The sequence below is a fragment of the Hypomesus nipponensis genome, chromosome 28 (genome assembly GCF_054491055.1).
Source record: "Hypomesus nipponensis isolate SF chromosome 28, ASM5449105v1, whole genome shotgun sequence".
Classification (NCBI taxonomy): domain Eukaryota; kingdom Metazoa; phylum Chordata; class Actinopteri; order Osmeriformes; family Osmeridae; genus Hypomesus; species Hypomesus nipponensis.
Window position 1 is genome coordinate 2,778,224 of NC_140388.1, and position 21,565 is coordinate 2,799,788.

Here is a 21,565-nt window from a genome sequence, read left to right on the forward strand (position 1 = left end):
CTGGCTGAATGGTTTTCTTGATGTTTTGAGTGTTATAACATGCTTCTGTGGCTGTTTTAACATGGTACAGGTGTTTTGTGAAGATGTTTAGCCATTAGATTCACTTTTTGAGACTTTCATTTTTTTATTGCTCTAAAGTGCGTTTCAGCTCCTGAATAGCGTTTTCAATGCATTTACAATGTTTGGCATGTAACTTCTGGCTGAATGGTTTTCTTGATGTTTTGAGTGTTATAACATGCTTCTGTGGCTGGTTAAACATAGTAAAGGTGTTTTGTGAAGATGTTTAGCCATTTGAGTCACTTTTAGCGACTTTCATTTTTGTATTGCTCTAAAGTGCTTTTCAGCTCCAGAATAGCGTTTTCATTTAATTTACAATGTTTGGCATGTAACTTCTGGCTGAATGGTTTTCTTGAAGCTTTGAGTGTTATAACATGCTTCTGTGGCTGTGTAAACATAGTAAAGGTGTTTTGTGAAGATGTTAAGCCATTAGATTCACTTTTAGAGACTTTCATTTTTTTATTGCTCTAAAGTGCTTTTCAGCTCCTGAATAGCGTTTTCATTGTATTTACAATGTTTGGCATGTAACTTCTGGCTGAATGGTTTTCTTGATGTTTTGAGTGTTATAACATGCTTCTGTGGCTGTGTAAACATAGTAAAGGTGTTTTGTGAAGATGTTTAGCCATTAGATTCACTTTTAGAGACTTTCATTTTTGTATTGCTCTAAAGTGCTATTCAGCTCCAGAACAGCGTTTTCAATGCATTTACAATGTTTGGCATGTAACTTCTGGCTGAATGGTTTTCTTGATGTTTTGAGTGTTAAAACATGCTTCTGTGGCTATTTAAACATGGTAAAGGTGTTTTGTGAAGATGTTTAGCCATTAGATTCACTTTTAGAGACTTTCATTTTTTTATTGCTCTAAAGTGCGTTTCAGCTCCTGAATAGCGTTTTCAATGCATTTACAATGTTTGGCATGTAACTTCTGGCTGAATGGTTTTCTTGAAGCTTCGAGTGTTATAACATGCTTCTGTGGCTGTGTAAACATAGTAAAGGTGTTTTGTGAAGATGTTAAGCCATTAGATTCACTTTTAGAGACTTTCATTTTTTTATTGCTCTAAAGTGCTTTTCAGCTCCTGAATAGCGTTTTCAATGTATTTACAATGTTTGGCATGTAACTTCTGGCTGAATGGTTTTCTTGATGTTTTGAGTGTTATAACATGCTTCTGTGGCTGTGTAAACATAGTAAAGGTGTTTTGTGAAGATGTTTAGCCATTTGAGTCACTTTTAGAGACTTTCATTTTTGTATTGCTCTAAAGTGCTTTTCAGCTCCAGAATAGCGTTTTCATTTAATTTACAATGTTTGGCATGTAACTTCTGGCTGAATGGTTTTCTTGATGTTTTGAGTGTTATAACATGCTTCTGTGGCTGTTTTAACATGGTACAGGTGTTTTGTGAAGATGTTTAGCCATTAGATTCACTTTTTGAGACTTTCATTTTTTTATTGCTCTAAAGTGCGTTTCAGCTCCTGAATAGCGTTTTCAATGCATTTACAATGTTTGGCATGTAACTTCTGGCTGAATGGTTTTCTTGATGTTTTGAGTGTTATAACATGCTTCTGTGGCTGGTTAAACATAGTAAAGGTGTTTTGTGAAGATGTTTAGCCATTTGAGTCACTTTTAGCGACTTTCATTTTTGTATTGCTCTAAAGTGCTTTTCAGCTCCAGAATAGCGTTTTCATTTAATTTACAATGTTTGGCATGTAACTTCTGGCTGAATGGTTTTCTTGAAGCTTTGAGTGTTATAACATGCTTCTGTGGCTGTGTAAACATAGTAAAGGTGTTTTGTGAAGATGTTAAGCCATTAGATTCACTTTTAGAGACTTTCATTTTTTTATTGCTCTAAAGTGCTTTTCAGCTCCTGAATAGCGTTTTCATTGTATTTACAATGTTTGGCATGTAACTTCTGGCTGAATGGTTTTCTTGATGTTTTGAGTGTTATAACATGCTTCTGTGGCTGTGTAAACATAGTAAAGGTGTTTTGTGAAGATGTTTAGCCATTAGATTCACTTTTAGAGACTTTCATTTTTGTATTGCTCTAAAGTGCTATTCAGCTCCAGAACAGCGTTTTCAATGCATTTACAATGTTTGGCATGTAACTTCTGGCTGAATGGTTTTCTTGATGTTTTGAGTGTTATAACATGCTTCTGTGGCTGTTTAAACATGGTAAAGGTGTTTTGTGAAGATGTTTAGCCATTAGATTCACTTTTAGAGACTTTCATTTTTTTATTGCTCTAAAGTGCGTTTCAGCTCCTGAATAGCGTTTTCAATGCATTTACAATGTTTGGCATGTAACTTCTGGCTGAATGGTTTTCTTGAAGCTTCGAGTGTTATAACATGCTTCTGTGGCTGTGTAAACATAGTAAAGGTGTTTTGTGAAGATGTTAAGCCATTAGATTCACTTTTAGAGACTTTCATTTTTTTATTGCTCTAAAGTGCTTTTCAGCTCCTGAATAGCGTTTTCAATGTATTTACAATGTTTGGCATGTAACTTCTGGCTGAATGGTTTTCTGTGTAAACATAGTAAAGGTGTTTTGTGAAGATGTTAAGCCATTAGATTCACTTTTAGAGACTTTCATTTTTTTATTGCTCTAAAGTGCTTTTCAGCTCCTGAATAGCGTTTTCATTGTATTTACCGTGTTTGGCATGTAACTTCTGGCTGAATGGTTTTCTTGATGTTTTGAGTGTTACAACATGCTTCTGTGGCTGTGTAAACATAGTAAAGGTGTTTTGTGAAGATGTTTAGCCATTTGAGTCACTTTTAGAGACTTTCATTTTTGTATTGCTCTAAAGTGCTTTTCAGCTCCAGAATAGCGTTTTAATTTAATTTACAATGTTTGGCATGTAACTTCTGGCTGAATGGTTTTCTTGATGTTTTGAGTGTTAAAACATGCTTCTGTGGCTGTTTAAACATGGTATAGGTGTTTTGTGAAGATGTTTAGCCATTAGATTCACTTTTAGAGACTTTCATTTTTGTATTGCTCTAAAGTGCGTTTCAGCTCCTGAATAGCGTTTTCAATGCATTTACAACGTTTGGCATGTAACTTCTGGCTGAATGGTTTTATTGAAGCTTTGAGTGTTATAACATGCTTCTGTGGCTGTGTAAACATAGTAAAGGTGTTTTGTGAAGATGTTAAGCCATTAGATTCACTTTTAGAGACTTTCATTTTTTTATTGCTCTAAAGTGCTTTTCAGCTCCAGAATAGCGTTTTCATTTAATTTACAATGTTTGGCATGTAACTTCTGGCTGAATGGTTTTCTTGATGTTTTGAGTGTTATAACATGCTTGCTTCTGTGGCTGTTTTAACATGGTACAGTGTTTTGTGAAGATGTTTAGCCATTAGATTCACTTTTAGAGACTTTCATTTTTTTATTGCTCTAAAGTGCGTTTCAGCTCCTGAATAGCGTTTTCAATGCATTTACAATGTTTGGCATGTAACTTCTGGCTGAATGTTTTTTTTTGATGTTTTGAGTGTTATAACATGCTTCTGTGGCTGTGTAAACATAGTAAAGGTGTTTTGTGAAGATGTTAAGCCATTAGATTCACTTTTAGAGACTTTCATTTTTTTATTGCTCTAAAGTGCTTTTCAGCTCCTGAATAGCGTTTTCATTGTATTTACAATGTTTGGCATGTAACTTCTGGCTGAATGGTTTTCTTGATGTTTTGAGTGTTACAACATGCTTCTGTGGCTGTGTAAACATAGTAAAGGTGTTTTGTGAAGATGTTTAGCCATTTGAGTCACTTTTAGAGACTTTCATTTTTGTATTGCTCTAAAGTGCTTTTCAGCTCCAGAATAGCGTTTTAATTTAATTTACAATGTTTGGCATGTAACTTCTGGCTGAATGGTTTTCTTGATGTTTTGAGTGTTAAAACATGCTTCTGTGGCTGTTTAAACATGGTATAGGTGTTTTGTGAAGATGTTTAGCCATTAGATTCACTTTTAGAGACTTTCATTTTTGTATTGCTCTAAAGTGCGTTTCAGCTCCTGAATAGCGTTTTCAATGCATTTACAATGTTTGGCATGTAACTTCTGGCTGAATGGTTTTATTGAAGCTTTGAGTGTTATAACATGCTTCTGTGGCTGTGTAAACATAGTAAAGGTGTTTTGTGAAGATGTTAAGCCATTAGATTCACTTTTAGAGACTTTCATTTTTTTATTGCTCTAAAGTGCTTTTCAGCTCCAGAATAGCGTTTTCATTTAATTTACAATGTTTGGCATGTAACTTCTGGCTGAATGGTTTTCTTGAAGCTTTGAGTGTTATAACATGCTTCTGTGGCTGTGTAAACATAGTAAAGGTGTTTTGTGAAGATGTTAAGCCATTAGATTCACTTTTAGAGACTTTCATTTTTTTATTGCTCTAAAGTGCTTTTCAGCTCCTGAATAGCGTTTTCATTGTATTTACCGTGTTTGGCATGTAACTTCTGGCTGAATGGTTTTCTTGATGTTTTGAGTGTTACAACATGCTTCTGTGGCTGTGTAAACATAGTAAAGGTGTTTTGTGAAGATGTTTAGCCATTTGAGTCACTTTTAGAGACTTTCATTTTTGTATTGCTCTAAAGTGCTTTTCAGCTCCAGAATAGCGTTTTAATTTAATTTACAATGTTTGGCATGTAACTTCTGGCTGAATGGTTTTCTTGATGTTTTGAGTGTTAAAACATGCTTCTGTGGCTGTTTAAACATGGTATAGGTGTTTTGTGAAGATGTTTAGCCATTAGATTCACTTTTAGAGACTTTCATTTTTGTATTGCTCTAAAGTGCGTTTCAGCTCCTGAATAGCGTTTTCAATGCATTTACAACGTTTGGCATGTAACTTCTGGCTGAATGGTTTTATTGAAGCTTTGAGTGTTATAACATGCTTCTGTGGCTGTGTAAACATAGTAAAGGTGTTTTGTGAAGATGTTAAGCCATTAGATTCACTTTTAGAGACTTTCATTTTTTTATTGCTCTAAAGTGCTTTTCAGCTCCAGAATAGCGTTTTCATTTAATTTACAATGTTTGGCATGTAACTTCTGGCTGAATGGTTTTCTTGATGTTTTGAGTGTTATAACATGCTTCTGTGGCTGTTTTAACATGGTACAGTGTTTTGTGAAGATGTTTAGCCATTAGATTCACTTTTAGAGACTTTCATTTTTTTATTGCTCTAAAGTGCGTTTCAGCTCCTGAATAGCGTTTTCAATGCATTTACAATGTTTGGCATGTAACTTCTGGCTGAATGTTTTTTTTTGATGTTTTGAGTGTTATAACATGCTTCTGTGGCTGTGTAAACATAGTAAAGGTGTTTTGTGAAGATGTTTAGCCATTAGATTCACTTTTAGAGACTTTCATTTTTTTATTGCTCTAAAGTGCTATTCAGCTCCAGAACAGCGTTTTCAATGCATTTACAATGTTTGGCATGTAACTTCTAGCTGAATGGTTTTCTTGATGTTTTGAGTGTTATAACATGCTTCTGTGGCTGTTTTAACATGCTACAGGTGTTTTGTGAAGATGTTTAGCCATTAGATTCACTTTTAGAGACTTTCATTTTTTTATTGCTCTAAAGTGCGTTTCAGCTCCTGAATAGCGTTTTCAATGCATTTACAATGTTTGGCATGTAACTTCTGGCTGAATGGTTTTCTTGAAGCTTTGAGTCTTATAACATGCTTCTGTGGCTGTGTAAACATAGTAAAGGTGTTTTGTGAAGATGTTAAGCCATTAGATTCACTTTTAGAGACTTTCATTTTTTTATTGCTCTAAAGTGCTTTTCAGCTCCTGAATAGCGTTTTCAATGCATTTACAATGTTTGGCATGTAACTTCTGGCTGAATGGTTTTCTTGATGCTTTGAGTGTTATAACATGCTTCTGTGGCTGTGTAAACATAGTAAATGTGTTTTGTGAAGATGTTAAGCCATTAGATTCACTTTTAGAGACTTTCATTTTTTTTATTGCTCTAAAGTGCGTTTCGATTCCAGAATAGCGTTTTCAATTAATTTACAATGTTTGGCATGTAACTTCTGGCTGAATGGTTTTCTTGATGTTTTGAGTGTTATAACATGCTTCTGTGGCTGGTTAAACATAATAAAGGTGTTTTGTGAAGATGTTTAGCCATTTGAGTCACTTTTAGAGACTTTCATTTTTTTATTGCTCTAAAGTGCGTTTCAGCTCCTGAATAGCGTTTTCAATGCATTTACAATGTTTGGCATGTAACTTCTGGCTGAATGGTTTTCTTGAAGCTTTGAGTGTTATAACATGCTTCTGTGGCTGTGTAAACATAGTAAAGGTGTTTTGTGAAGATGTTAAGCCATTAGATTCACTTTTAGAGACTTTCATTTTTTTATTGCTCTAAAGTGCTTTTCAGCTCCAGAATAGCGTTTTCATTTAATTTACAATGTTTGGCATGTAACTTCTGGCTGAATGGTTTTCTTGATGTTTTGAGTGTTATAACATGCTTCTGTGGCTGTTTTAACATGGTACAGTGTTTTGTGAAGATGTTTAGCCATTAGATTCACTTTTAGAGACTTTCATTTTTTTATTGCTCTAAAGTGCGTTTCAGCTCCTGAATAGCGTTTTCAATGCATTTACAATGTTTGGCATGTAACTTCTGGCTGAATGGTTTTTTTTGATGTTTTGAGTGTTATAACATGCTTCTGTGGCTGTGTAAACATAGTAAAGGTGTTTTGTGAAGATGTTTAGCCATTAGATTCACTTTTAGAGACTTTCATTTTTTTATTGCTCTAAAGTGCTATTCAGCTCCAGAACAGCGTTTTCAATGCATTTACAATGTTTGGCATGTAACTTCTGGCTGAATGGTTTTCTTGATGTTTTGAGTGTTTTAACATGCTTCTGTGGCTGTTTTAACATGGTACAGGTGTTTTGTGAAGATGTTTAGCCATTAGATTCACTTTTAGAGACTTTCATTTTTTTATTGCTCTAAAGTGCGTTTCAGCTCCTGAATAGCGTTTTCAATGCATTTACAATGTTTGGCATGTAACTTCTGGCTGAATGGTTTTCTTGAAGCTTCGAGTGTTATAACATGCTTCTGTGGCTGTGTAAACATAGTAAAGGTGTTTTGTGAAGATGTTAAGCCATTAGATTCACTTTTAGAGACTTTCATTTTTTTATTGCTCTAAAGTGCTTTTCAGCTCCTGAATAGCGTTTTCAATGCATTTACAATGTTTGGCATGTAACTTCTGGCTGAATGGTTTTCTTGATGTTTTGAGTGTTATAACATGCTTCTGTGGCTGTTTAAACATGGTATAGGTGTTTTGTGAAGATGTTTAGCCATTAGATTCACTTTTAGAGACTTTCATTTTTTTATTGCTCTAAAGTGCGTTTCAGCTCCTGAATAGCTTTTTCAATGCATTTACAATGTTTGGCATGTAACTTCTGGCTGAATGGTTTTCTTGAAGCTTTGAGTGTTATAACATGCTTCTGTGGCTGTGTAAATATAGTAAAGGTGTTTTGTGAAGATGTTAAGCCATTAGATTCACTTTTAGAGACTTTCATTTTTTTATTGCTCTAAAGTGCTATTCAGCTCCAGAACAGCGTTTTCAATGCATTTACAATGTTTGGCATGTAACTTCTGGCTGAATGGTTTTCTTGATGTTTTGAGTGTTATAACATGCTTCTGTGGCTGTGTAAACATAGTAAAGGTGTTTTGTGAAGATGTTTAGCCATTTGAGTCACTTTTAGAGACTTTCATTTTTGTATTAATCTAAAGTGCTTTTCAGCTCCAGAATAGCGTTTTAATTTAATTTACAATGTTTGGCATGTAACTTCTGGCTGAATGGTTTTTTTGATGTTTTGAGTGTTATAACATGCTTATGTGGCTGTGTAAACATAGTAAAGGTGTTTTGTGAAGATGTTAAGCCATTAGATTCACTTTTAGAGACTTTCATTTTTTTATTGCTCTAAAGTGCTTTTCAGCTCCTGAATAGCGTTTTCAATGCATTTACAATGTTTGGCATGTAACTTCTGGCTGAATGGTTTTCTTGATGCTTTGAGTGTTATAACATGCTTCTGTGGCTGTGTAAACATAGTAATTGTGTTTTGTGAAGATGTTAAGCCATTAGATTCACTTTTAGAGTCTTTCATTTTTTTTATTGCTCTAAAGTGCGTTTCACTTCCAGAATAGCGTTTTCAATTAATTTACAATGTTTGGCATGTAACTTCTGGCTGAATGGTTTTCTTGATGTTTTGAGTGTTATAACATGCTTCTGTGGCTGTTTTAACATGGTACAGGTGTTTTGTGAAGACGTTTAGCCATTAGATTCACTTTTAGAGACTTTCATTTTTTTATTGCTCTAAAGTGCGTTTCAGCTCCTGAATAGCGTTTTCAATGCATTTACAATGTTTGGCATGTAACTTCTGGCTGAAAGGTTTTCTTGAAGCTTTGAGTGTTATAACATGCTTCTGTGGCTGTGTAAACATAGTAAAGGTGTTTTGTGAAGATGTTAAGCCATTAGATTCACTTTTAGAGACTTTCATTTTTTTATTGCTCTAAAGTGTTTTTCAGCTCCTGAATAGCGTTTTCATTGTATTTACAATGTTTGGCATGTAACTTCTGGCTGAATGGTTTTCTTGATGTTTTGAGTGTTATAACATGCTTCTGTGGCTGTTTAAACATGGTACAGGTGTTTTGTGAAGATGTTTAGCCATTAGGTTCACTTTTAGAGACTTTCATTTTTTTTTTTTGTTCTAAAGTGCTTTTCAGCTCCTGAATAGCGTTTTCAATGCATTTACAATGTTTGGCATGTAACTTCTGGCTGAATGGTTTTCTTGATGTTTTGAGTGTTATAACATGATTCTGTGGCTGTTTAAACATAGTAAAGGTGTTTTGTGAAGATGTTTAGCCAGTAGATTCACTTTTAGAGACTTTCATTTTTGTATTGCTCTAAAGTGCGTTTCACTTCCAGAATAGCGTTTTCAATTAATTTACAATGTTTGGCATGTAACTTCTGGCTGAATGGTTTTCTTGATGCTTTGAGTGTTATAACATGCTTCTGGGGCTGTGTAAACATAGTAAAGGTGTTTTGTGAAGATGTTTAGCCATTAGATTCACTTTTAGAGACTTTCATTTTTTTATTGCCTTAAAGTGCTTTTCAGCTCCAGAATAGCGTTTTCAATGCATTTACAATGTTTGGCATGTAACTTCTGGCTGAATGGTTTTCTTGATGTTTTGAGTGTTATAACATGCGTCTGTGGCTGTTTAAACATGGTACAAGTGTTTTGTGTAGATGTTTAGCCATTAGATTCACTTTTAGAGACTTTAATTTTGTTATTGCTATGAAGTGCTTTTCTGCTCCTGAATAGCGTTTTCAATGCATTTACAATGTTTGGCATGTAACTTCTGGTTGAATGGTTTTCTTGATGTTTTGAGTGTTAAAACATGCATCTGTGGCTGTTTAAAAATGGTACATTTGTTTTGTGAAGACGTTTAGCCATCAGATTCACTTTTAGAGACTTTCATTTTTTTATTGCTCTTAAGTGCTTTTCAGCTCCTGAATAGCGTTTTCAATGCATTTACAATGTTTGGCATGTAACTTCTGGTTGAATGGTTTTTTGATGTTTTGAGTGTTATAACATGCTTCTGTGGCTGTTTAAACATGGTACAGGTGTTTTGTGAAGATGTTTAGCCATTAGATTAACTTTTAGAGACTTTCATTTTTGTAATGCTCTACAGTGCTTTTCAGCTCCTGAATAGCGTTTTCAATGCATTTACAATGTTTGGCATGTAACTTCTGGCTGAATGGTTTTCTTGATGTTTTGAGTGTTATAACATGCTTCTGTGGCTGTTTTAACATGGTACAGGTGTTTTGTGAAGACGTTTAGCCATTAGATTCACTTTTAGAGACTTTCATTTTTTTATTGCTCTAAAGTGCGTTTCAGCTCCTGAATAGCGTTTTCAATGCATTTACAATGTTTGGCATGTAACTTCTGGCTGAAAGGTTTTCTTGAAGCTTTGAGTGTTATAACATGCTTCTGTGGCTGTGTAAACATAGTAAAGGTGTTTTGTGAAGATGTTAAGCCATTAGATTCACTTTTAGAGACTTTCATTTTTTTATTGCTCTAAAGTGTTTTTCAGCTCCTGAATAGCGTTTTCATTGTATTTACAATGTTTGGCATGTAACTTCTGGCTGAATGGTTTTCTTGATGTTTTGAGTGTTATAACATGCTTCTGTGGCTGTTTAAACATGGTACAGGTGTTTTGTGAAGATGTTTAGCCATTAGGTTCACTTTTAGAGACTTTCATTTTTTTTTTTTTCTAAAGTGCTTTTCAGCTCCTGAATAGCGTTTTCAATGCATTTACAATGTTTGGCATGTAACTTCTGGCTGAATGGTTTTCTTGATGTTTTGAGTGTTATAACATGATTCTGTGGCTGTTTAAACATAGTAAAGGTGTTTTGTGAAGATGTTTAGCCAGTAGATTCACTTTTAGAGACTTTCATTTTTGTATTGCTCTAAAGTGCGTTTCACTTCCAGAATAGCGTTTTCAATTAATTTACAATGTTTGGCATGTAACTTCTGGCTGAATGGTTTTCTTGATGCTTTGAGTGTTATAACATGCTTCTGGGGCTGTGTAAACATAGTAAAGGTGTTTTGTGAAGATGTTTAGCCATTAGATTCACTTTTAGAGACTTTCATTTTTTTATTGCCTTAAAGTGCTTTTCAGCTCCAGAATAGCGTTTTCAATGCATTTACAATGTTTGGCATGTAACTTCTGGCTGAATGGTTTTCTTGATGTTTTGAGTGTTATAACATGCGTCTGTGGCTGTTTAAACATGGTACAAGTGTTTTGTGTAGATGTTTAGCCATTAGATTCACTTTTAGAGACTTTAATTTTGTTATTGCTATGAAGTGCTTTTCTGCTCCTGAATAGCGTTTTCAATGCATTTACAATGTTTGGCATGTAACTTCTGGTTGAATGGTTTTCTTGATGTTTTGAGTGTTAAAACATGCATCTGTGGCTGTTTAAAAATGGTACATTTGTTTTGTGAAGACGTTTAGCCATCAGATTCACTTTTAGAGACTTTCATTTTTTTATTGCTCTTAAGTGCTTTTCAGCTCCTGAATAGCGTTTTCAATGCATTTACAATGTTTGGCATGTAACTTCTGGTTGAATGGTTTTTTGATGTTTTGAGTGTTATAACATGCTTCTGTGGCTGTTTAAACATGGTACAGGTGTTTTGTGAAGATGTTTAGCCATTAGATTAACTTTTAGAGACTTTCATTTTTGTAATGCTCTACAGTGCTTTTCAGCTCCTGAATAGCGTTTTCAATGCATTTACAATGTTTGGCATGTAACTTCTGGCTGAATGGTTTTCTTGATGTTTTGAGTGTTAAAACATGCTTCTGTGGCTGTTTAAACATGGTAAAGGTTTTTTTTTGAAGATGTTTAGCCATTAGATTCACTTTTAGAGACTTTCATTTTTTTATTGCTCTAAAGTGCTTTTCAGCTCCTGAATAGCGTTTTCAATGCATTTACAATGTTTGGCATGTAACTTCTGGCTGAATGGTTTTCTTGATGTTTTGAGTGTTATAACATGATTCTGTGGCTGTTTAAACATAGTAAAGGTGTTTTGTGAAGATGTTTAGCCAGTAGATTCACTTTTAGAGACTTTCATTTTTGTATTGCTCTAAAGTGCGTTTCACTTCCAGAATAGCGTTTTCAAGTAATTTACAATGTTTGGCATGTAACTTCTGGCTGAATGGTTTTCTTGATGCTTTGAGTGTTATAACATGCTTCTGGGGCTGTGTAAACATAGTAAAGGTGTTTTGTGAAGATTTTTAGCCATTAGATTCACTTTTAGAGACTTTCATTTTTATATTGCCTTAAAGTGCTTTTCAGCTCCAGAATAGCGTTTTCAATGCATTTACAATGTTTGGCATGTAACTTCTGGCTGAATGGTTTTCTTGATGTTTTGAGTGTTATAACATGCGTCTGTGGCTGTTTAAACATGGTACAAGTGTTTTGTGTAGATGTTTAGCCATTAGATTCACTTTTAGAGACTTTAATTTTGTTATTGCTATGAAGTGCTTTTCTGCTCCTGAATAGCGTTTTCAATGCATTTACAATGTTTGGCATGTAACTTCTGGCTGAATGGTTTTCTTGATGTTTTGAGTGTTAAAACATGCTTCTGTGGCTGTTTAAACATGGTAAAGGTTTTTTTTTGAAGATGTTTAGCCATTAGATTCACTTTTAGAGACTTTCATTTTTTTATTGCTCTAAAGTGCTTTTCAGCTCCTGAATAGCGTTTTCAATGCATCAAATTCACTTTTAGAGACTTTCATTTTTTTATTGCTCTTAAGTGCTTTTAAGCTCCTGAATAGCGTTTTCAATGCATTTACAATGTTTGGCATGTAACTTCTGGTTGAATGGTTTTTTGATGTTTAGAGTGTTATAACATGCTTCTGTGGCTGTTTAAACATGGTACAGGTGTTTTGTGAAGATGTTTAGCCATTAGATTAACTTTTAGAGACTTTCATTTTTGTAATGCTCTACAGTGCTTTTCAGCTCCTGAATAGCGTTTTCAATGCATTTACAATGTATGGCATGTAACTTCTGGCTGAATGGTTGTCTTGATGGTTTGAGTGTTATAACATGCTTCAGTGGCTGTTTAAACATGGTAAAGGTGTTTTTTTGAAGATGTTTAGCCATTAGATTCACTTTTAGAGACTTTCATTTTTTATTGCTCTAAAGTGCTTTTCAGCTCCTGAATAGCGTTTTCAATGCATTTACAATGTTTGGCATGTAACTTCTGGCTGAATGGTTTTCTTGATGTTTTGAGTGTTAAAACATGCTTCTGTGGCTGTTTAAACATGAGTTGGCTAAGGCGAAAGCTTGCGATAGGTTATGGCAAATCAGAGTGGCTCTCGGCAGATCCATTGTTTTAAACTTCAACAGAGGACCCGCCTTCAAGGAAGTTAACGTTTGTCAATGGGGGGATCCCAGACCCTCTGTACAAATGAAATGTACGAGGGTCTGGTTAGGACCAGGCTAACAAGTGTGTCCAATCTGAAGCAGCAATGAGGTGGCCAAGCAGTCAAATGACCCATAAAACACTTAGAAATCCTTATCAAAAATTTCATAAATAACATATTTTCTTATGTTTTTGTCATTAGTCACAATGTCATTTGTGGCCAATATGTGAGAATTTTGAGATTGCAAGCATGGTCTTGGAAAGCTGTTGGCCGATGCAACATTGTAGATATAGTCAGCACAAAAAAATAAGACAGTAAATAGGTTGAATTGAGATGCTTGTATTTGTACATTAAACTAGAGAGCATACCATTTCTGGGGAAATTGTGAGGGTGTGCTTGCGGCTGCCCCAGCTGCCCATACTCTCCTGGTGTTCACATATTTCAAAAAGCATTTAGATGTATGACTGCAGTTCTGAGCATTGTGTTCCCTTGATAATAAGTTTGTAAAAATTACATGCATCACTCAGATGGAGGAGAGGTGATACTGGTTGGTTGGAAGAGAAGGAGGCCAAATGTAGCTCATGAAGATGCAGCGCCAGGTAACTTATTGAATTGTAATCAGATAAACAACTTTTTGGTTGCCCAACAAGAGGAAGACACAGCATCTGCTTCTTCAACTCCTTAATACTCTCAAGGCAACTGTTGCACCTGGTTATGAGGTTGTAGGCTATGGGACGTCTAATATTGCATTTGTCTATGTGTAGGACCGTGTTTCTCAAGTGGTAGGACATATTGATTCATAAAAGCATCTAAATGTAGCCTATCAACTTCAATATATTAATGTTTTCTGTTATTTTAAAGTAAGCTCAGAGACGTATGAATGTAGAGTTGCTCGTTATGTAGGCCTAGAGTAGCCTACCGGACACCGAGGTCCGCCGGCCCTCCGACCCATAATTTTTTACGACTAATAAAAATGTTGGAAGAAGATTGAGCAACACGGTTTGCCGGCCCCCCTTTCCCCCAGGCCGGTTGGTCTATTCCAAATGAACGTCTATGCAGCCCTTTGTGCCGCTTATATACACAACAGCGACACTGACAGATCGAAAGTTAGCTAGAGAGACAATATAAAGATGGAAAACCAGGTTAAGAAACGTAAACACCTTCACTACACAATGTTTTACCAATTGGGCAAAAGGCTATGTTTGTTTGTTTTACGTCAAGCTCAAAAAACTACTTTTCGCTCAAATCAGCCTAAATAATTCGCTCGCATTAAGTGTGGAAGTCCCAAAGCATCACATCAGGCACAGAATTTGCATGCATTAGCAGGGCGCTCGCTGTGGTGGCGTATACGGGACCGGTTTTGGTTGGCTGGTCTGGATCAAAGTCCAGGGCCTATTTTTACACCCAGTCCGTCCCTGCCCCATGGTTGTAAAATTACAACGGCACTTTGAACGGTCTAATTGCTCTTTTTTTACATTTTGGGTGGCTCTTAAAAGAGCCGTTGTTGTGTGTGCTGTGGCTAGCACAGGAGTCGTCGGAGACCGTCTTGGATGTTTCCCAAGAACACATTGTTTCCAATGTGATCAAGGTGGACACCGTTGGGTCGGTCCACACGAAACCGTGTCTTATTTGGGGGTGTTGAATGCTCCCCATCCCACGGTCGGCCAGGAAGCTAGACACGGCTGCGTTGACTCGACGTCTTGCCCTGTCGATACCAGAAGCGCTGGTGCTCCTCTGATACTTCCAGACGCAGCGTTCCAGGATATCCGAAAACACCAACAGAGTGTTTGGGAACATCTCCATGATGGCCCCCAGGTCTCGCTTCATCTGCCTCGTCAGGTCTACCCCGGTCAGTTGGCCGAGGTCGTTTCCCCTGACGTGGAGCACCATTATGTCCGGGCTGGGAAGCATGCCATGCTTCTCACGGAGCTTAGGCATAAGGTCTGCCCACCTCATGCCCCTCACCCGTACCCATTAAATATGGCACTCCAGTGCAAGGTCGGGGTACAGTCCGACCTCAACGTGCCGCGCAAACCAGTAGACCAACGACCTGCCAACGATCCAGACGTGGGGACAACTTTGGTTTTCCATGGTGTGATATGATCCAACATCTGCCTCTTATATACTAGCTGGCTTCCTGCTTCTTCTTTTTCAAACAATGCAAGGCTAACATCTGCCTGTTTATTTGCCGCCTGTATCTGTGTTGTTTTTATTCACAATATTCTCATTGGTTGGCCTTGAAGACAAATATAGCTCTATATTATTTCTGAGACACTCGTCCTATTATGTAATTTTAACGCCCTGAATGGCATCATTTGAGTAATGAGGGCAAGCACAGGCTCATTGATTACTTAAAAAACGTGTTTCATTATGCATGATAGAGGAGCCTAGTTAGAGAAGGATTTAGCAGTTTTATTATTACAAGCCTATTTTATTAATAATTTTCAGAGTAACCTCAAACCTTTCTTTTGTTTCTTTGACCTTACATTTTCTTTGAGGGCTTAGTGGTCTCGGTTTAACATCATTATTTATAGTGACATCATTACCGGACACTGTTAGCTCGCAATGTAGACAAAGAATGCTCCTGCAACAAAGTTGTTACTTAAATAGCCAGCTAGACCATATGCTAGACGCCCAGCAGAAGTTTGTAGCAGAAGTTTATGCAACAAAGTTGTAACAAGTAGCCAGCTAGAAACCGAGCAGAAGTTTGTAGCCATATAAAGGCCTATATATATAGGCTACTTGATTTGGCTGCAAGATTCGCTGATTTTGAGTGTCCAAGATATGATGGATTCTGATCTGTATCAACAGTCTAGCCATGTAGCTTAGGCTTGTCCGGGAAGAGTGGATTTTTTTTTTACGGCAGGTCTGGAAGATAAATTTGCACCTGGTTAGAAACACATCAAATTTAATGCAATTTTACACAACACATAAATGATTCAAAAATGAACACCCATCTTTGCTGTATTGAAAGGGTCCCGTGTAAGCTATGGGACGTCTATTGCATTTGTCTATGTGTAGGACAGTGTTTCTCAAGTGGTGGGTCCCGACCCAAAAGTCGATTGCAGGCTGGTGTAGGTCATTCTGATTAATAAAAGCATCGTACTACATGTTTTATGTTATTTAAAAGTAAGCTCAGAAACGTATGAATGTAAAAGGCATCTTTGAAAACCACTCTGATCTGTTATAATGTGTAGGCCTATAACTATGTAAACCGAACATTTAACTTACTTGACTGTAAAGAATGACTTTGTATTCTAGCTGACCAATAGTGCAAAGACAACAAAGCTGACGAGATGTAATATGTATAGTGCAATATATATCTGGTGGCTGGACGAATTGTAAAGTAACCTCCCGAAAGCGGTCTGGAACAGACGACGAAAGGTAAAAAATTAGCTGTAGGATTAACAGCTAGGCTAACTAATTTGTCGTTATACTGTAGCTACCTGCCACTCGTATATTGTACAGTATTGTAGGCTACCTCCGCAGGCCAAAGCGATCTGGAATGGAAGACAAGGTCGCAAGTTAGCTCTAACTTACGGTCTAACACCTTTGGTGACAGATAGTAGCAGAGATGTGCCGGTGTAACAGCTAGAGCTAACTTCTCTGTGAAAATAGGAGACCGTTTACACCGTTTACGAAAGTAGAGCTAGACTAGCTAGCTAGCGCTACAGTAGCTATAATCATCAGCATACATATTTCACAAGTGTTTTGTATCACAATTTTAAATTAGTAAATGGTTATCACCATGGCTAGTCAAATCGTTTACTTGTAATCTAATAAAATTATAAATCCAAAAACGAAAATGTATTTGTGAGGAATGTTTAATTAACGATTGAAAACAGATGTAGCATTATGTTGTATGTATGCCCTGTGTCGCCCGGGCAACAGAGGCTATGTCATGATGACTCATGATGCTAACGCATCAGCCGCAGACCACTCTTTCCGAAAATAGATGTACTAGCTTAATAACAATGCGTACATCATATTATACACTACATTTCATAATTTTGTTTTATGACAATGTTAAATGAGTAAATAGTTCACCCTGCCTCTTTGCTTGTAGCGTTTCTAGTTAGCCTATCATCTCCCAGAAGTTAACAAGCTGCTAAACTAATGTTCTGCAACAGGTAGTCACACGTGTTTTCGTGACGTTATTGACGTTAGCGACGTCAGTGACTGTGGCTAGCAAGTTAGCCACCGTTAGCTTCACTTTTCACCTCAAAAACGTCATTTCTACTTACACCGTGCAACGGAACGTAAATCCCAATACAAGCAACTCAATGGCTACCAAAACGAAACGTTTGACACCGAGGTTGTCTACGTAGTCCAAATATTAACAAAGTTTTAGGGGGGCAAAAAGAAATAATAATAATATATATGTGAGATAACAATGGTTTGCGCTCGCCGAAGGCAAGCACACCCCAATTATTTAGGCTGCTAGATGGGACATGCCATGTGTGATACCATTTATATGCATGGTTTTTAACCTCGTAGTTCAATCAAGTAGTGTCAGAAATATTAATCTATCAAGCATTGCACAGTCAGTCGGTGAACAAGTTTAAGAAAGCTTTATTGCTTGCGGCCGGCCCATATGGAGACAAAAACATCACACGCCATTGTGCTACAAGTTTGTCCGCTACCATGTTGTGCTAGCTAACTATTTAAGCACAAGCACTCTGACAGTCATTGGTTAAGACAAAAGCATGCAAATGTTCCATGGCTCTTCTTCATTGGTTCCTTGCGTAGACCTGGTGCGCGTGTGTGCTTGAGTGTGTGTGTGCCTTTTGACCCCTGTAAGCTTGACCACATGATTCACCCAACACAGATAAGGCCAGACATATTTTATGGCCTCTCCAGTAAGAGAGAGTGGTCAGCCCAGGTCTCCTTGTTTACATATGCCTAGTGTTACCCAAAGTCCAGATTTGGGGGTAGGCCTCTCTCTACACACAAGGAATGCTGAACACAGAATCATTCTTATACAGGATTAATGTGTTACATCTTCAATTTTCCCCACAAGTAGTAAATATAGGACTCATATATATTTGCCTATGGAAAGAGTAGCACCAAGAAGAGTTAAAAACTAAGGCACAAGTAATTTGATAAATAGTTGTTTTATGGGAGTTAGTTCTCCCTGCTCCTGCCCCTCACATGGATCTTTAAGGTGAAAAAACATGTAAGGATTGGACAGGCAACACTGAATATATGATACAATACACAAATCAGCCTTTACTTAATTAAACATTGTATGCTTAGGCTATAATTTGACACTACCTTTTTGATTGGGCAGAAGAATAGGAACAGAAATGGAGGGCCTTGAGAACTTCATTTCTTCAAACAAGAGCTTCCTCACCTCAATTTGGAGACTTACCCACTTAATTTCCAAGGCCTCCTATTGGTATGTAGCATCCTGTGTCGCTGATTGCAAGGTCCTAACACCGGTGTAAAACTCAGATGCAACATAGTGTGCACGTTCACCTTCTTGTCTTTGCCTTCATGTAGCACAATGTTGGCCTACGTTGAAAAGGACTCATTCAGGATTCATTTTAAAGTCTTAAAGTTGCGTCAGAAGAATCACATTTCAGTACAATGGACAGCGTCTTGTTAAGTGCAACTTAAGAGACACGTACGATGGTTCTCCTTACGAGCATGTTCGGCAAACGCACGTAAGAAATAACGATGGATCGTTTTTTTGATCGTAGAGAACCCTCGTAACAGCTACGATCCATCGTTATCGGGAAACGCAGCCCAGAGCTGTAGCTTTCAACTGTCCAAAAAGTAGCTTCAGCTGTTTTGTATTTTCTTTATCCTTAAAGAGAAGACACCACTAGTGTGTAGCCATCCGATTTAGAGCTAGCTAGTGCTATCGGTAACATCGTTAGCTAGCTACTGTACAAATAAGACGATACGACGTCTCAATTTAGCCGACTTAGAAAACCAGTGCCAACTCAAATTGGCTAGAAATGAATATACATTAATTTTCGATATGGCTATTTCACATTGGATAAACATACAAATACATAGATAGTAGAGCTAAAGTTGGTATTAAAACATTTACCTCAAAGTCTGTCCTTCGGGTGGCCCACCTTCACAGGAGTGCGCTAAATTACTCCAAACTAGCCAACTAAAAAACACTATTAAAAACACAATAACAAAGAACTAAACTGTCAATACTAAAACTTAAGTTGAAGATATATTTACACAAATTGGTTGTCAAACGGTATTATAGCTACAACGTCACTGTGTCCAATCCCAAACGGTGTAAGCTACTACTGTCCAAACCCGAACGGGTTTTCACAAAACCGAACGGGTTTTCAAAAAACCCGAACGGGTTTTCACAAAATTTCACAAGCTAGGCTACATCAAGTATTTTATAATAAGTGCTCATTTCTCTTTTGTGTTCCTGCTTGAACAGACAGAGACGCAAAGGAAGAGAGGAGAGTGAGAAAATAAGGAGGAAAAGGGAATAGAAAAGACGTGAAAAATATCCAGGAGAAAAGAATAGGCAGGAAAGAAAAGAAAGACAGCAAGGAGAAGTGAAGAAGCAGAAAAGAAAGATTGCAAGGAGAAAAAGCAGAAGCAGAAAAGAAAGATAGCAAGGAGAAGAAGCAGGAAAGAAAAGCGATAGTGAAGAGAAGAAGCAGGAAAGACTTGAAAGAAAAGAAAGTTAGCAAAGAAAAGAGAATAAACAGAAAAGAAAGGTAGGTAACGTGTGTCAGTATGAGAGTTTTTTCCTATACAGGAGGATCAAGAAAAGAAAAGATGGATATAGAAATTGTAAATCTGCAATGGTTTAAGGTAAATATATATACATATGTCTATGCATGTGGCAAATATGCATGTGCCTTTACATGGCAATTTATAGAATTCATCAACATTAAGGCATTTTAAACTACTTTTAAATTAAATTTCTGACTGTACCAAAATAAATGTGTATTTGCAGATGCCAAACATCTGGCAACTCCGAAAGAGGGAGAGGACCACAAGGAAGTGGACCCAGGAGGCCATGGCGCAGGCCCAAGAAGAGGTAAAGGCAGGCAGACTCAATCTACAGCAGGCAGCCCAGGAGTTTGGGGTCCCAAAAACCAGCCTGAGTGACCGAGTCAGTGGAAGGGTGTCCTCTGATTGTGTTCCGGGTCAGAGGACTCTCCTCACCCCTGCAGATGAGGATTCCCTGGTGGAGTACCTCTTGTACTCTGCCAGTCTTGGGTTTCCACTGACAAAGCCTCAGGTCCTGGCCCACGCTCTGGCCATCTACAACCTCCGCCACCAGGCAGCCCCCAAGACTGGGCTTGGCCAGACGTGGTGGATCAACTTCAGGGAGCGGCACCACCATCGCCTGACTGCCCGGACCCCAGACATAATTGACCGTGGGAGAGCATTTTGCGCCAAGAGGGCGCCAATAGAGGAGTATTTTAAGCTCCTCACCATCACCATGGAGGAGCACGGGTTGAGGGAGATACCCTGTCAAGTTTACAACTGTGACGAGACGGGGTTTCAGCTGGATGCTACCAGAAGGAAGGTCATTTTGCCCCAGGGGACTAAACACTCTTACAGGCAGGCCCAGGGAACCAGGGACCACATCACCGTCCTGGCCTGCCTCAACGCAGCTGGGCAGGATATCCCCCCTTTCATCATCTACAAGGGGGGATATCCAGGGGGCCCCTACAATAAAGAGGGGGTTCCCAATGCCCTCTATGGGAAGTCGCCAGCAGGGTACATGGACAGTGAGCTGTTCAGGAAGTGCTCGACAAACCACTCCTGCTCTCAATGGATGGACATCAGTCCCACCTGGATCCAGAGCTGGTCCGGGCGGCACAGAGGGAGGGTGTCATTCTCCTGTGCCTGCCACCACACACGTCTCACATCCTTCAGCCTTTGGATCTGAGTTTCTTCAGACCCTTGAAGGCAGATTTCTCTGGTGTTACAGGAGATCTGTCGGCAGTGAGCCACTCCTTCTTGGTTTCTAAGAAGGAGTTTAGGGTCCTAAGAGACTCCTACCAGAGGGTGAAGGATCGGAGAGTGGTGGTGGCTGGGTTCAGGAGGTGTGGCATCTACCCTCTGGACTCGATGACAATTGACTGGTCACGGGTCATGCCGTCTGGGCCGCGGTGCGGAACCTCCTCGCAACCTCCGCCAACCTCATCGGCATCTTCCTGGGCTGCGCCTGATGTTGCCCTCCCCTCCCAACACAATCACCCTTTCCCAGCCCAACCCCCACCTGCTCCACCTGCCTCTCCTCCTCCCCCTCCCCCAAATCCTTACCTCACCCATCCCCTGCTAACATCAGGCCGGATTTCAGTTGACCTGGCTCACCTCCTAACCGAAATCAAATACAACACTGGTAAGGTCAGGAGGAATGTCACCAAGGCCAGGTTACTGACAGCCCAGGGGTCTAATTTATAAAGCTTGCGTACGCACAAAACGGGGCTGAAAATGTGCGTACGCCACTTTCCATGCAAAGGTTGTGATTTATAAAAAACAAACTTGACGGGTGCGGTCCTCCACACAAACTATGACCCTCCCGTAGGCCTACGCACATTTTGAAAACAGTTGGAATTGGCGAGGCAGATGACCGTACTGTAGTCAGACTGCAGAAATTGAATGTGGAA

The 21,565-nt window shown here is 38.2% G+C and overlaps 1 protein-coding gene across 1 annotated transcript; it reads left to right on the top strand.

Annotated features, from left to right (window-relative positions):
- Window positions 1–19,896: 19,896 nt before the first annotated feature.
- LOC146219489 (uncharacterized) lies at window positions 19,897–21,359 on the top strand. Its single transcript, XM_084695274.1, is given in 2 exon segments — window positions 19,897–20,695; window positions 20,698–21,359. Coding segments are annotated over 2 exon segments (1,461 nt in total).
- The last annotated feature ends 206 nt before the right edge of the window (window positions 21,360–21,565 follow it).